Source organism: Haematobia irritans, chromosome 5 (assembly GCF_050003625.1).
Source record: "Haematobia irritans isolate KBUSLIRL chromosome 5, ASM5000362v1, whole genome shotgun sequence".
Lineage (NCBI taxonomy): Eukaryota > Metazoa > Arthropoda > Insecta > Diptera > Muscidae > Haematobia > Haematobia irritans.
In genome coordinates, this window is record NC_134401.1 from 44,923,880 (window position 1) to 44,939,505 (window position 15,626).

At 24.6% G+C, this 15,626-nt stretch overlaps 1 protein-coding gene across 16 annotated transcripts in view; it reads left to right on the forward strand.

Annotated features, from left to right (window-relative positions):
- The window catches only part of par-1, a 145,774-nt gene that overhangs the window by 60,723 nt on the left and 69,425 nt on the right, over positions 1 to 15,626 (forward strand). For 11 of the 16 annotated variants that reach the window (XM_075310546.1, XM_075310556.1, XM_075310547.1 and 8 more), the window contains 9 exons: positions 3,932 to 4,147; positions 4,212 to 4,432; positions 4,570 to 4,851; positions 7,022 to 7,215; positions 9,203 to 9,315; positions 9,666 to 9,849; positions 9,982 to 10,099; positions 14,295 to 14,422; positions 14,509 to 14,671. In XM_075310546.1, coding sequence (XP_075166661.1) covers positions 3,932 to 4,147; positions 4,212 to 4,432; positions 4,570 to 4,851; positions 7,022 to 7,215; positions 9,203 to 9,315; positions 9,666 to 9,849; positions 9,982 to 10,099; positions 14,295 to 14,422; positions 14,509 to 14,671 — 1,619 coding nt within the window. The remainder of the gene's footprint in view (positions 1 to 3,931; positions 4,148 to 4,211; positions 4,433 to 4,569; positions 4,852 to 7,021; positions 7,216 to 9,202; positions 9,316 to 9,665; positions 9,850 to 9,981; positions 10,100 to 14,294; positions 14,423 to 14,508; positions 14,672 to 15,626) is intronic. The other 5 variants (XM_075310548.1, XM_075310549.1, XM_075310550.1 and 2 more) reach the window with 2 other exon arrangements.

The following is a 15,626-nucleotide window of genomic DNA, read 5'->3' on the forward strand; positions in this document are numbered from 1 at the left end:
AGGCCGATCATTTGATTTGGTCCCCGACCTAAAATATAGGTTGGGGACCAACTAAACATTTTCTTCGGTGATATTAATTCAAATAACAAAAATGTGTGGAAGTAACCTAAGTTTCAGAATCCATATAGCTTTTGTCGAGACTTGCTCTGAGGTTGCTAAATAAGAGTTGAAATTGGATCTTATGTTAGGCCGGTTACTCAAAGCTAACTAAGATTTAGTCCATTGTAATAACACAATTGGTAAACTTTTCTATCATCAATAAGTGCTGTCCGATTCTATTTTAAGGCGAATCGATATATTTTTATTGCCAAATCGAAATACTTTGGGTGAAATCATTTAGAAAAGCATTGAAATCTTCTAAAATTTCGCAAGCATTACTGAGGGCAGAGTGGGTAGAAAATTTTGTCAAAATTTTATTTCTATAGAAAATTTTGTAAAAATTTTACTTCAATAGAAAATTTTGTCAAAATTTTATTTATATAGAAAATTTTGTCAAAATTTTATTTCTAAAGAAAATTTTGTGAAAATTTTATTTCTATAGAAAATTTTGTTAAATTTTATTTATATAGAAAATTTTGTCAAAATTTTATTTCTATAGAAAATTTTGTCAACATTTTATTTCTATAGAAAATTTTGTCAAAATTTTATTTCTATAGAAAATTTTATCAAAATTTTATTTCTATAGAAAATTTTGTCAAAATTTTATTTCAATAGAAAATTTTGTCAAAATTTTATTTTTATAGAAAATTTTGTCAAAATTTTATTTCTATAGAAAATTTTGTCAAATTTTTATTTCTAAAGAAAATTTTGTGAAAATTTTATTTCAATAGAAAATTTTGTTAAATTTTACTTATATCGAAAATTTTGTCAAAATTTTATTTCTATAGAAAATTTTGTCAAAATTTTATTTCTATAGAAAATTTTGTCAAAATTTTATTTCAATGGAAAATTTTGTCAAAATTTTATTTTTATAGAAAATTTTGTCAAAATTTTATTTCTATAGAAAATTTTGTCAAAATTTTATTTCTATAGAAAATTTTGTTAAATTTTATTTCTATAGAAAATTTTGTCAAAATTTTATTTCTATAGAAAATTTTATCAAAATTTTATTTCTATAGAAAATTTTATCAAAATTTTATTTCAATAGAAAATTTTGTCAAAATTTTATTTCAATAGAAAATTTTGTCAAAATTTTATTTCAATAGAAAATTTTGTCAAAATTTTATTTTTATAGAAAATTTTGTCAAAATTTTATTTCAATAGAAAATTTTGTCAAAATTTTATTTTTATAGAAAATTCTGTCAAAATTTTATTTCTATAGAAAATTTTGTCAAAACTTTATTTCTATAGAAAATTTTGTCAAAATTTTATTTCTATAGAAAATTTTGTCAAAATTTTATTTCTATAGAAAGTTTTGTCAAAATTTTATTTCTATAGAAAATTTTGTCAAAATTTTATTTCTATGGAAAATTTTGTCAAAATTTTATTTCTATAGAAAATTTTGGCAAAATTTTACTTCTATAGAAAATTTTGTTAAAATTTTATTTCTACAGAAAATTTTGTCAAAATTGTATTTCTATAGAAAATTTTGTCAACATTTTATTTCTATAGGAAATTATAGTCAACATTTTGTTTCTATAGGAAATTTTAGTCAACATTTTGTTTCTATAGAAAATTTTGTCAAAATTTTATTTCTATAGAAAATTTTCTAAAAATTTTATTTCTACAGAAAATTTTGTCGAAATTTTATTTCTATAGAAAATTTTCTCAAAATTTTATTTCTATAGAAAATTTTCTCAAAATTTTATTTCTATAGAAACTTTTGTCAAAATTTTACTTCTATAGAAAATTTGGTGAAAATTTTACTTCTATAGAAAATTTTGTAAAAATTTTACTTCTATAGAAAATTTTGTTAACATTTTTTTATATAGAAAATTTTGTTTATATAGGAAATTTTAGTCAACATTTTGTTTCTATAGAACATTTTCTCAAAATTTTATTTCTATATAAAATTTTGTAAAAATTTTATTTCTATAGAAAATTTTGTCACAATTTTATTTCTATAGAAAATTTTATCAAAATTTTATTTCTATAGAACATTTTGTGAAAATTTTGTTAAAATTTCATTTCTATAGAAAATTTTATTAAAATTTTATTTCTATAGAACATTTTGTGAAAATTTTGTTAAAATTTTATTTCTATAGAAAATTTTGTCAACATTTTATTTTTATAGAAAATTTGTCAAATTTTTATTTCTATAGAAAATTTTGTCAACATTTTATTTCTATAAGAAAATTTTGTCAAAATTTTATTTCTATAGAAAATTTGTCAAAATTTTATTTCTATAGAAAATTTTGTCAAAATAAATAAAATTTTTTTCATATTCATTTACAAACTGAATTGAAGAAATACACATAAAAAATATCACCAAAATATTTCCAATTAAAAAGTTAATTGAAGTTGAATATTTTTTCAATTATTAAATTAATTGATACAATTAACTTTTTAATCAAGATAGAACATAAAGTTAATTAAGTCAATGATTGAAAATTTTAAAATTTTTAATTAAAAAATTAATTGATACAATTAACTTTTTAATCATATTCGGAAGACTAACGGCCATTTTCATGTAGCTCCGTTAGGCTTTAACTGCCAGTTAACAGAAAGAAAAATGGAAATATCTTTTCTCCGGTTAACTTTAACTGAAAAATTTTCAGCAGTTAAGTTTCTTACTGGCATATAGAATATATACGCAAGATGACAGATATGTAGATATCACAGTTTAAAAGTTCGTTAGCTAACGTAGCACTAACGGAGCTTCATGAAAATGGGGGTAAGTCAGTTAAAAAAAGTGATGAACATTTCTTAATCCAAATAAAAACTCTAAGCCAATTCAGAAAGTAATTGAAAATAGTTACCTTTTTAAATAAAAAATTAATTAGGGTTTGCATTCAAAATCAATTAAATTTTTAATTGAATCAATTAAAAAATTAATTGAAAAATTAATTGAAATGACATCAATTAATATTTTAATCAAGAATTTTTTCTATGCCCAATTAAAACTGTGATTGATACTATCATTTTCGTGATTGAAGACATTTCAATTAAAAAATTAATTGGATCAATTAATTTCGTGATTGAATCAGAAAAATTTTTTTTGTGTGTACCCAACTTCTAGTGGCGATATTAGAAATTGTCAATATCGGCCCATACCTACAAAATTACCTTATACAAAACAACCGCTTAAAGTTTTCAAAATAGGTCCATAATCTCAATCAACATTTTAATAGTTTTAATTGACAAAATACTAGTTTCTATTAGCTTCTGTGATTGATTTTGGATTTATTTAAATCATTAATTCAATCATATTTTTTAATGAAAATGTTTTTTGATGTTCAATTTTACTTGAAAAAAGTTTTTCAATTAAAATTAAAACAACGTTGTATCAACCATACTCAGAAAAATTTACTTATTTTTTTGTCACTTTTTTAATCATAAATTTCATCATTTCTCACATACAAGATGATTTATTTTTAGAAAACGTGTGAAATTCTGAGATATGCAAATTGCTTACTTATTGGTACCATTACTTCTCAAATTCACACTCTAACATATCATATTTGTGTAAAATATTAGAATTTGTGAATAGGTCATTAGATTCTATAATTATTGTGTGTGAATTATAGTAAGCGGAAGATATAAATAACAGTAATAGAAAATTCCTTCATTAGCTAACCTAACCTCGTTAGCTTAAATTAAAAGTATACATATTTGAGTATACTGTGATTTTGTCATTTCAATTTCATGATAATATGATTAAAAAATTATATTTGTATGAATAAAATGGAAGTTTCCTTCAATATAATGTGCTAAATATTTATTTGTTTACATATTTATTTATTTTTTCTTTTATTTTTTTTTTTTTTTTCAGGGATCTCCCAATATGGCTATACGCAGCAGCGCGCCCATGCGTTGGCGGGCTACTGAGGAGCATATTGGCAAATACAAATTAATTAAGACAATTGGCAAGGGTAATTTTGCTAAAGTGAAATTGGCCAAACACTTGCCCACCGGCAAGGAGGTGGCCATTAAAATAATTGACAAAACCCAGTTGAATCCTGGTTCGTTGCAAAAGCTCTTTAGAGAGGTAAGTAATACCATAAACGCTTTTCCGAACGACAACAACATCAACGATGTTTTATGATTTCCAGGTTAGAATAATGAAAATGCTCGATCATCCAAATATTGTGAAACTGTTTCAAGTAATCGAAACAGAAAAAACGCTGTATTTGGTAATGGAGTATGCATCGGGTGGAGAAGTCTTCGATTATTTGGTATTACATGGGCGCATGAAGGAAAAGGAAGCACGTGTTAAATTCCGTCAAATTGTATCTGCTGTGCAATATTGTCACCAAAAGCGTATAATACATAGGTAAATATTGATGAAAATACACATACACACAGATACATATATAAATATATTGTTTTTTGTTTTTTTTTTGTCTGTGATGATTTCATCTTTATTAATCATAACCCATTACCTTATATCATGATTTTTCATCTTTCCAGAGATTTAAAAGCTGAAAATCTTTTATTAGATAGTGAGTTAAACATTAAAATAGCTGATTTTGGATTCTCCAATGAGTTTACGCCCGGTTCTAAACTGGATACATTCTGCGGTAGTCCTCCCTATGCGGCACCAGAACTATTCCAGGGTAAAAAATATGATGGCCCTGAAGTAGATGTTTGGTCATTAGGTGTTATACTGTATACGCTTGTGAGTGGGTCATTACCTTTTGATGGCTCAACATTGAGAGAGTTAAGAGAACGTGTGCTCAGAGGCAAATATAGGTAAGTTGAAATAAAAAAAAAAATAAAATATTGTACCGAATTTTATATAGAAATAACGAAATTTTCTATAGAAACAAAAGTTTTCTGTAGAATAAAACTTTTTTCACCAAAAATTTCTATAGAAATAAAATTTTGACAAAATTTTCTAAAGAAATAAAATTTTGACAAAATGTTCTCTTAAAATAAAATTTTTGAGAAAATTTTCTATAGAAATAAAATTTTGACGAAATTTTCTATATAAATAAAAATGCATTATTGACAATATCCCATATGGAAATGAAATTTTGATAAAATTTCCTATAGAAAAGAAATTTGACAAAATTTCCTATAGAAATGAAATTTTGACAAAATGTGCTATAGAAATAAACTTTTGACAAAATTTCCTATAGAAATACAAATTTTGACAAAATTTTCTATTTAAATACAATTTTTGAGAAATTTTCCATAAAAATAAAATTGTTGAAAAAATTTTCTATAAAAATGCAATTTTTGAGAAAATTTTCATTAGAAATTATTACAATATTTATTCGAGCTTATTGGACAGGTAGATTAAGGGACTTGATATTATTAAGTTACTGAAAAGAAAATGCCAGATACCCATCTCGCAAGCCTGACTATACATATATGTTTCAGTGTTGGCCACTACACATTTCCATAGTCTTTAGCGAGATCTGGCAGGGTGAGACGATTAATTTGGGTCTTTTATGTTAATTTCTTATGAAATTTACATACGAGAATTATTCTTCCCAAATTTAATCATTTTTTCACCACCACTACTGTGCATCATCTTTCCGTACAGTGATGGGTATCAGGCATTTTCTTTTCAGTATCTTAATAATATCAATTCACTTAATATTCCTGTCCAATAAGCTCGTATAAATATTGTAATAATTTCTACTTTAAATGATTTCGACATTGGACCAGCCTGCATAAACATAAAAAACAGGCTAACATAAAAATAGAAAATTTTCATATATAAATAAAATTTTTGAGAAAATTTTCTATAGAAATAAAATGTTGACAAAACTTTCTATAGAAATAAAATTTTGACAAAACTTCTAGAGAAGTAAAATTTTTAAAAAATTTCTATAAAAATTAAATTTTTAGAAAATTTTCTGTAGAAATAAAATTTTGACAAAATTCTCTATAGAAATAAAATTTTGACAAATTTTTCTATAGAAATAACCTTATAACAAAATTTTCTTTAGAAGGAAAATGTTTACAAAATTTCTAACATAAAAATTTTCAATAGAAATAAAGTGTGACAAAATTTTCTATAGGAATAAAATTTTGACAAATTTTTCTATAGAAATAAAATTTTTGAGAAAATTTTCTATAGAAATAAAATTTTGACAAAACATTCTATAGAAATAAAATGTTGACAAAACTCTATAGAAATAAAATTTTTTAGAAAATTTTATATAAAAATAAAGTTTTTAGAAAATTTTCTGTAGAAATAAGATTTTGACAAAAATTTCTATATAAATAAAATTTTGACAATATATTCCAAATAAATAAAATTTTTACAAAATGTTGTATAAAAATAAAATATTGACAAAATTTTCTATAGAAATAAGATTTTGACAAAAATTTCTATAGAAATAAAATTTTGGTAAAATTTCTTTTAGAAATAAAATTTTGACAAAATTTTCTATTAAATTGAAATTTTGACAATTGAAATTTCTTTCAATGAAATTTTTACAAAATTTCCTATAAACATTTTTTTTTTTGACAAAATTCCTTGTAGAAAAAATTTTGACAAAATTTTCAATAGAAATGAAATTTTGACAAAATTTCCTATAGAAATGAAATTTTGACAAAATTTCCTACAGAAAAAATTTTGACAAAATTTTCTAAAAAAAATATATTTTGTATTTTTTTTTAGAAATAAAATTATATATCGAATTTAAAAAATCTATAGAAATAAAATTTCCACTCAACAAAATGAAATTTTCAATTTTTTTTAGAAATAAAATGATATATTGGATTTTGAAAAACAATTTTATAGGAATAAAATTTTGACAAAAAGATCTACTCAGCCATTTTTTTATGGTATATTTGTAAATATATATAATTTTAAAGACATTATTAAAAATTATTTTTTAATACAAATTTAATTTATTAATACTATTGATTATTTATTTTCTCCTCTCAATTTTTACCCCCCCAGGATTCCATTCTACATGTCTACTGACTGTGAAAATCTATTGCGTAAATTTCTAGTATTGAACCCGGCTAAACGTGCTAGTCTCGAAACCATCATGAGCGATAAATGGATGAATATGGGGTTTGAAGATGACGAATTAAAGCCTTACATTGAACCCAAACAAGAGTTGGGCGATGTCAAACGGATAGGTAAGACGGGTACTGTATACAAAGCCATTATAATTAACATTCTCTTCATTCTTTTGACCGTTGTATATAAAACAGCCGCTGTTAAAAATAAAATCAAAATGACAATACTAGTGTTTTGATTGATTACACGCCCCCTCGCCGCCACTCTTTCACCTTCACTTGTCACTTATCACAAAAAAAAAACACTTTTTCTAATAATTTGACAAACACAAGATTTTCATGTAATTTAAAATGTCAACAAAAAAAAGATGTTATCCAAAGGTCAAGCCTATTATGATTATATGCCTGGTGGAGGTGACACCCTTTTGTTTGTGCAACAATCAATAGTTATTAGAAAAAGTGTTTTTGCAAAGCCTTTCCATCATCATCTCTTTTCGTCTATTTTTTATATATGCTCATCACCCAGTACTTGGCACTATATTATCAATAATAATGTAACACCCAACCAACACCCCTCACCTCCTCCATTTAATCCCACTGACCAAACAACCGAAGAACACACAATAACAACCATGCAAAACTACATCTCTAGACAACCAATGACTTCCTTTATTGCCATAAACCCAATCATACACCCTTCTCCACATCCATTTCATCACCACTACCCCTACCACATCATCATCACCTATTGTCTTTATTATTCACACCAATATTACCGTTTCTACCACGACCACCACCACCACCTTCCCTGGGACCATAAAAAAGGGATATTTTCTTTGTTTTTTTTTCTCTTATCAATGTGTAGCCGCTCACCACAAGTTTGGATATTTTTTACCAGAAGATATTTCATAGTTTTAGTACTGTTTTTTTTTATTGTTTTTCTTATTACAATTACCAATATAATTTATTAGTGTTAAAACGCAACAATATTCTCACAAGCCCACTTTTTTTTAAATTAGCCATAACAAAAAGAAGATAACTCGATTTGTTTTCAAAACAAAACATTGCAAATATTAAGTGTTTCCTTTTACTCCTACGTATATATATATGTGTGTGTGCGTTTGCTTTTAAGAAAATTTCAACGTATGTATATATGTTTATAAGTAGCTGATTGTTTTTTTTTTGTTCTGTTCTTCCACACCACTCAAAGAAAGAATTTAATACCAGGAGTTAAATACCAAACAAAATAAGAAAGAAGGCAGGAAATTTTATAGCTGCTTTTGTTACAACCATTAATTGGATTAACTATGTATATATAGGGGAAAAGTAATAGAAATCTAGCTAGTTCATCAGATTAGAGTTATTAGCAGCGAGTTCTTTTATACTTGGGCTCAATTGGGAATATCGGTTCTAAGTGCGATTTAAATTTTGTTATAAATTTTTTACTAGAAAAACTCATAAAATCAAATTGATGTTTTATACCCCTAAGAAGCAATGGATAAGGAAGTAATTTATATGCTTTGTTGTACTTTTCATAAAATTGCTTTTGCCACCTTGTTATTTTCCGTTCTAAATGCCTTAGCTCACGCACTTGTGGAATTTTTTTTCCGTACAACTACCACAGCTATAGAAGCGCCATCATTTTAGTTATGAAAACCCATAGAAAAGATAAATATCAAGATTATTGTTTGTTTGTTTCTTTTTGATCACAATAGGGGTTTTGTTAAATAAATATTTGATCATATTTTTATATATAAAAAAAATAATAACAAAAAAAAAACTGTGATTAGCATAGTGGTGTCAATTTACATTTTAATACCATTTTTGAGACTAATATGGAAAATATATGAAAAAAAATATATTAAATTGTATTTTGTTTTTTGTTTACCATGAAATTCTAGTATTTTATTTTAATAAGGTTGCTAACATTTGACTTTTTCTCTTTCCCTCCCACCTATGTATATATGCGCACGTATGCGAATGTCACCTATTTTGTGATTTATCTACAACAATGACTGGCTTCTCGACATACATGTTACATGCGTCGTTTGTGTTTCCGTTTACCACTTACTCTATTCGTATCGTCGTCGTAATGAAAATCCTTGCAAATTTACAGAAGCTCTTGTTGCAATGGGCTATAATAGACAAGAAATAGAAGCTTCATTGTCACAAGTACGTTATGATGATGTCTTTGCCACATATTTGTTGCTGGGAAGAAAAAGTACTGATGTAAGTAAATCTAAAACCCCCCAATTCCCCGAATACAGTGAAACCTTTCAAACTTGGACACTCTGAAAAATGAAAACCATCTCAAAAGTAAACAACTTTCGTGAGATGTTTGCTATACTATCATGGATAGCACTCCCACATATGGATAAAATTTTGAGCTGCCAAAAGTGTCAACTTTTCAGAGGTTTCACTGTATATATATTTTGTGTGTGTGTGTTTTCCCCCCTCATATTTGTTATTGTTGTTGTTTTGTGTTTTCTTTGTTGTTGTTGTGAGAAATTCATAAGAATTTTTTTGTCTCCTTTTCTTCTTCTTCCCTTTCACTAAAAAAAAAAAATAAATAAATATAGCCTGAAAGTGATGGTTCTCGTTCTGGTTCCTCACTTTCACTACGAAATATATCGGGTAATGATGGAACAGCTATATCTGCAAATACTTCAGTACAAAGTCCCACACATCGCGGTGTCCATAGAAGTATTTCAGCTTCTAGTACGAAACCAAGTAGAAGGGCATCTTCAGGGGCTGATACTCTACGTACGTTATAACATATAAAAAATATTTATTTTTTAATTTAAATATTAAAAACATTTTATAGAAAAAAAATAGAATTGTATATAGCTTATCAAATAATATGATTTCTTCTTTTTTTCTATTTATTTTATAAAGGTGTGGCTCCCGGAAATACAGCTGCTCAAGTTGCTACCACAGGAACAGCTGGTACCGTTCCGTCCAGCACTAATTATGCTATTGCTGGCACTGGATCTGCAGCGGAAAGATCTTCGATGTAAGTAAAACGAGTTTTTTTTTATATTTCATTAGGCAATTTAAGATTTCAAAATATATAATAGAATTTATTTAAATTTAATTACCCCCCAAAAATATATAAAATTAATGAAATTTTAACAAATTTAGTTAAATTAAAATTAAATTCTATTCTATTTTACTAAATTTCAGTAAATTTAGTATTGATAGAATCCTTCGGCGGGGGATGTATTCTTATGTTTGTATTTTATTATTTGAAAATCTTTTTTTTGTGTAATAAAAATTAGAAATATAAAAATATAATTTTAAGGTGAATTTTTACCCTTCTCCAAACAAGCTCAGCGATTTTATATTTTTCCTCATTTCTTTATTATTTCCTCAAAAAAATATTTTCGTACTTTTTCATTTTTTTAATATATTTTTTTCGTATTTTTTTTTTTTTTAACATAAATTTTAATTCCTCACAATTTTATTATGATTAGTTGAGACCTGGAAAAGAAAATACCAGGCGCAAATCTATACAAGTCTGACTATGTTTCAGTCTGGGAGAGTGGGCATTTCTACAGTCTTCAATAAAGTTCTTACTGGGGTAGATAACTCAATTTGGGTTCTATATGCTAACTCCTGATGGATAAAGCATACAAGAATTATCCCAGCACCTCTAATATTAGAAGTTAGCATAAAATGCCAAATTTCAGTCATCTCACCCAGACAGATCTTTACTTAAGACCAGGCTATATAGCTAGACTTCGATAGATTTCATGTGGCATTTTCAATGACTCAATAAGTTCCTTAATTTCGAATAATAATTATACCCTCCGATTCCGATATTCGGAATCGTTAAATATTCATTTTCATGATCCTAATCCGATCCGATATTTTCATGATCATAAAATATACAAACTTTAATAAGAAGTTCAAATGGAATTCGGATTTACGTCCCAGTTTATGTCGAATTTTTTGTTATAAAAAATCGCAAATCGATTGCCACTAGAGCCAATAATAAATGAGCAAAATTTTAAGAAAATTTTACCAGAAAATCTCCCAAATTTAAAAACTCTTATTATGAAGGAAATTTTTCAAAAAAAAAAAATTCATTTCTATAAGAAATTTTACTTCTGTAAGAAATTTTGTCAAAATTTTATTTCTTTAGAAAATTTTGTCAAAATTTTATTTCTATCGAAAATTTTGTCAAAATTTTATTTCTTTCGAAAATTTTATTTCTTTAGAAAATTTTGTCAAAATTTTATTTCTATCGAAAATTTTGTCAAAATTTTATTTCTATCGAAAATTTTATTTCTTTAGAAAATTTTGTCAAAATTTTATTTCTATAAAATTTTTTGTCGAAATTTTATTTCTTTAGAAAATTTTGTCAAAATTTTATTTCTATAGAAAATTTTGTCGAAATTTTATTTCAATAGAAAATTTTGTCAAAATTTAATTTCTATGTGAAATTTTATCACAATTTTTATTTCTATAGAAAATTTTGTCAAAATTTCATTTCTATAGAAAAGTTTGTCAAAATTTTATTTCTATAGAAAAATTTGTTAAAATTCTATTTCTATAGCGAATTTTCGCCAAAATTTTATTTTATTGAAATTTTTGCGAAAATTTTATTTCTTTAGAAAATTTTATTTCTATAGAAAAATTTTTCAAAATTTTATTTCTATAAAACAATTTTGTCAAATTTTTATTTCTATAGAAAAATTTGTCAAAATTTTATTTATATAGAAAATTTTGCTAAAATTTTATTTCTATAGAAAATTTTGTTAAAATCAACCAACAATAACAAAACAAAACGAATGAAAGAAAGAAGAGGAAGCACGCTCAAAATAAAACCCAGCCAACTTCATTCAAATCGATGATTTGACGGTGGCAAAGAAAAAGAGATGTTTGTACGAATTTATTTCGGCCTAAGCCGGCTATCAATGTAAAGCCTTTTTTCGGAGGGTTCAAGTGTGGTTTATTGTTGGGTTTAATGAACTGCCTGAATTTATTCTGATAAGTGGTTGATAGTTTTGCTGCAAGTAGAGGATGCTGATGAGGAATGTGGTAATTCCGAAACGTGCGTCCATCCAACCATCTTGCAGTCTATAGGGCTTTGCCTAAATAAATATGACAAACATTCTTTTCCTCTGTTGGTTAAGCTGCACTTGAGTTTAGTCAATGTATGGTTTTAAGCTGCAATTAAAAAAACAACAACAATGGTTAAAGAAAAAAAACAACAATAACAAAACAAAACGAATGAACAAAAATTTTATTTGTATAGAAAAAAATATAAAAATTTTATTTATATAGAAAATTTTGTTAAAATTTTATTTCTATAGAAAATTTTTCAAAATTTTATTTCTATAGAAAATTTTTCAAAATTTTATTTCTATAGAAAATTTTGTCAAAATTTTACTTCTATAGAAAATGTTGTCAAAATTTTATTTCTATAGAAAATTTTTTTAAAAATTTTATTTCTATAGAAAATTTTATCAAAATTTCATTTATATAGAAAATTTTGTCAACATTTTATTTATATAGAAAATTTTGTCAAAATTTTATTTATATAGAAAATTTTGCCAAACTTTTATTTCTATAGAAAATTTTATCAATATTTTAATTCTATAAAAAATTTTGTCGAAATTTTATTTCTATAGAAAATTTTGTCAATATGTTATTTCTATAGAAAATTTTATCAATATTTTATTTCTATAGAAAATTTTGTCAAAATTTTATTTCTATAGAAAATTTTGTCAACATTTTATTTCTATAGAAAATTTTGTCAAAATTTTATTTCTATAGAAAAATTTGTCAAGATTTTATTTCTATAGAAAATTTTGTCAAAATTTTATTTCTATAGAAAATTTTGTCAAAATTTTATTTCTATAGAAAATTTTATCAATATTTTATTTTTATAGAAAATTTTGTCAAAATTTTATTTCTATAGAAAATTTTGCCAAACTTTTATTTCTATAGAAAATTTTATCAACATTTTAATTCTATAGAAAATTTTGTCGAAATTTTATTTCTATAGAAAATTTTGTCAATATTTTATTTCTATAGAAAATTTTATCAATATTTTATTTCTATAGAAAATTTTGTCAAAATTTTATTTCTATAGAAAATTTTGTCAAAATTTTATTTCTATAGAAAATTTTGTCAAAATTTTATTTCTATAGAAAAATTTGTCAAGATTTTATTTCTATAGAAAATTTTGTCAAAATTTTATTTCTATAGAAAATTTTGTCAAAATTTTATTTCTATAGAAAATTTTGTCAAAATTTTATTTCTATAGAAAATTTTGTCGAAATTTTATTTCTATAGAAAATTTTATTTTTATATGAAATTTTATAAAAGTTTTATTTCTGTAGGAAGTTTTATAAGCCTTTTTCTGTAGAAGTTTTTTGCAAATTATTATTTCTATAAAAAATTGAGGTACCTCGTAGTTGGAAAGGCATATTTTTTAAAATCTAGTAAAACATCAAGAATTCTACCAGTCTACCAAGCAGTAGAAACATTAAGTTAATTAAGTAAATGATTGAAAATTTTAAAATGTTTAATTAAAAAATTAATTGATACAATTAACTTTTTAATCAAATTCGAAAGACTAAGTTAGTTTATTTCATAATTAAAAATGTATTTCAAACAATCATTTGTTAACATATTCCAAATAAAAACTCTAAGCCAGTTCAGAAAGTAATTGAAAATATTGACCTTTTTTAATTAAAAAAATAATTGAGTTTTGCAATCAACATTAATTAAATTTTTAATTGAATCAATTAAAAAATTAATTGAAATTTGCTAATGAAATCAATTAATTATTTAATCAAGATTTTTTTCTATGACCAATTAAAACTGTGATTGATACTATTATTTTCGTGATTGAAGACATTTCAATTAAAAAATTAATTCGATCAATTAATTTCGTGATTGAATCAGATTTTTTTTTTGTGTGCGTGCTCCGAACATCGGAACATGTGGAATAAAATCAAATTTTGAGGAATTATAAAAATTGTAATGAAAAATATAAAATAAATTTAATATCATGGATTTGGTAAATCGCTATATCAAGATTGGGATACTTTCATAAAAATCAATAAAAATAAAAATTAAAAATTGTAGATTATGTTATGAAATATACTTAATGATATTAATATTTATTTAAACTTTAAAAATAATAATTACTAATGCCTTATATCGGTATTTTTGTTTTCTTTTCTATTCTATAGTAGTAGCAATTTTAAACGTCAAAATACTATCGATTCAGCTACAATCAAAGAGAATACAGCACGTCTATCGGCTCAAAATCAAAGGCCGGCCTCAGCCACTCATAAGTTATTGACGACAGCAGATACCTGTAAGTATACCTACCAACACACATGCAATGCTTGCCAACATGCTAATCGAAATCTAAATTTCTTGTTGCTTATTGCGGAAAAATAGCTATCAGCAGTCCGAAACCTCGTTATACACCCAAGTATGATCCTACAAACAGTAGTAGTAATCGTCCATCGGCCACTGTTAGCATGATGCCTAGACGTTCTACCACACTATATGAGAAGACTTCTTCAACGGAGAAAACCAATGCGATTTCAACAGACTCAAAGTATGTATGCGAATACCTTATGTTGAGGTTTTTTGTTTTTCATTTTCATTTGTTTTTGTTTTGTTATCGTGTTTTTTTTTTCGTTAAAAATCAAATCAATAAAAAAAGAATAACTCACCCACTGCTACTAACTAACACTACTACTACTACTACTGCTACTTACTTTTGACACTACTTAAAATATACTGGCCTGGCTATCATGTCAACAACATTCACCCAAATACCACTCTAACATGGTTTACTTGAAATCTTTTGTTTTTTGTGCTTGTCCATTAAAACAAAAACCTCTAACCATTTGTAAATTTGGCTTTTAACCCAAGAAAAAAGAAAACGAAAAGAAAAAAATTTTAATGATAACTAAAATGATTGGGAAGAAACTATTAAAACAACTTGATCATTATCAACTCCCAAAATAAATAAATATATAATGTTCGGATTATAGAAATTTCATTGTAAAAAAAAAAAAATAATACCAATAACACCAATGAAGCTCACAAAAAAGCAAATAACTTACAATTGTGGCTACTTTTATTTTAATTTAAAATATATTTATAATTTAAATGCTTTTAACAAAATAGGCATTATTCTTTTTCTTATTAATATATATATTTACACACAAACACACTCTATTATTATGAAATTTCCAAAAGCACTAATTATTTTGATATTTCATTTTTATTTATTTTTTTTTATACCATAAACTCTCTATTGTTGTAAAACTATTTTTTGCAAACAAAACTCAAATTAAATCCAATCTACAAAAATGGTACTACAATTACAAAACCATAAATCCTCCTCACATATTAATATGCCATGGGTGAGTATAATGTGTTGTAAACTGTTAATATTAAGCAAAAAAAAAAACAAATAATAAGAATATAGTTTTGTCTATTTGTTTTTTTTTAATACTCCTTAAAAAAATGCCTTAAGTAATGCTTCAGTAATTTTGAGAAAA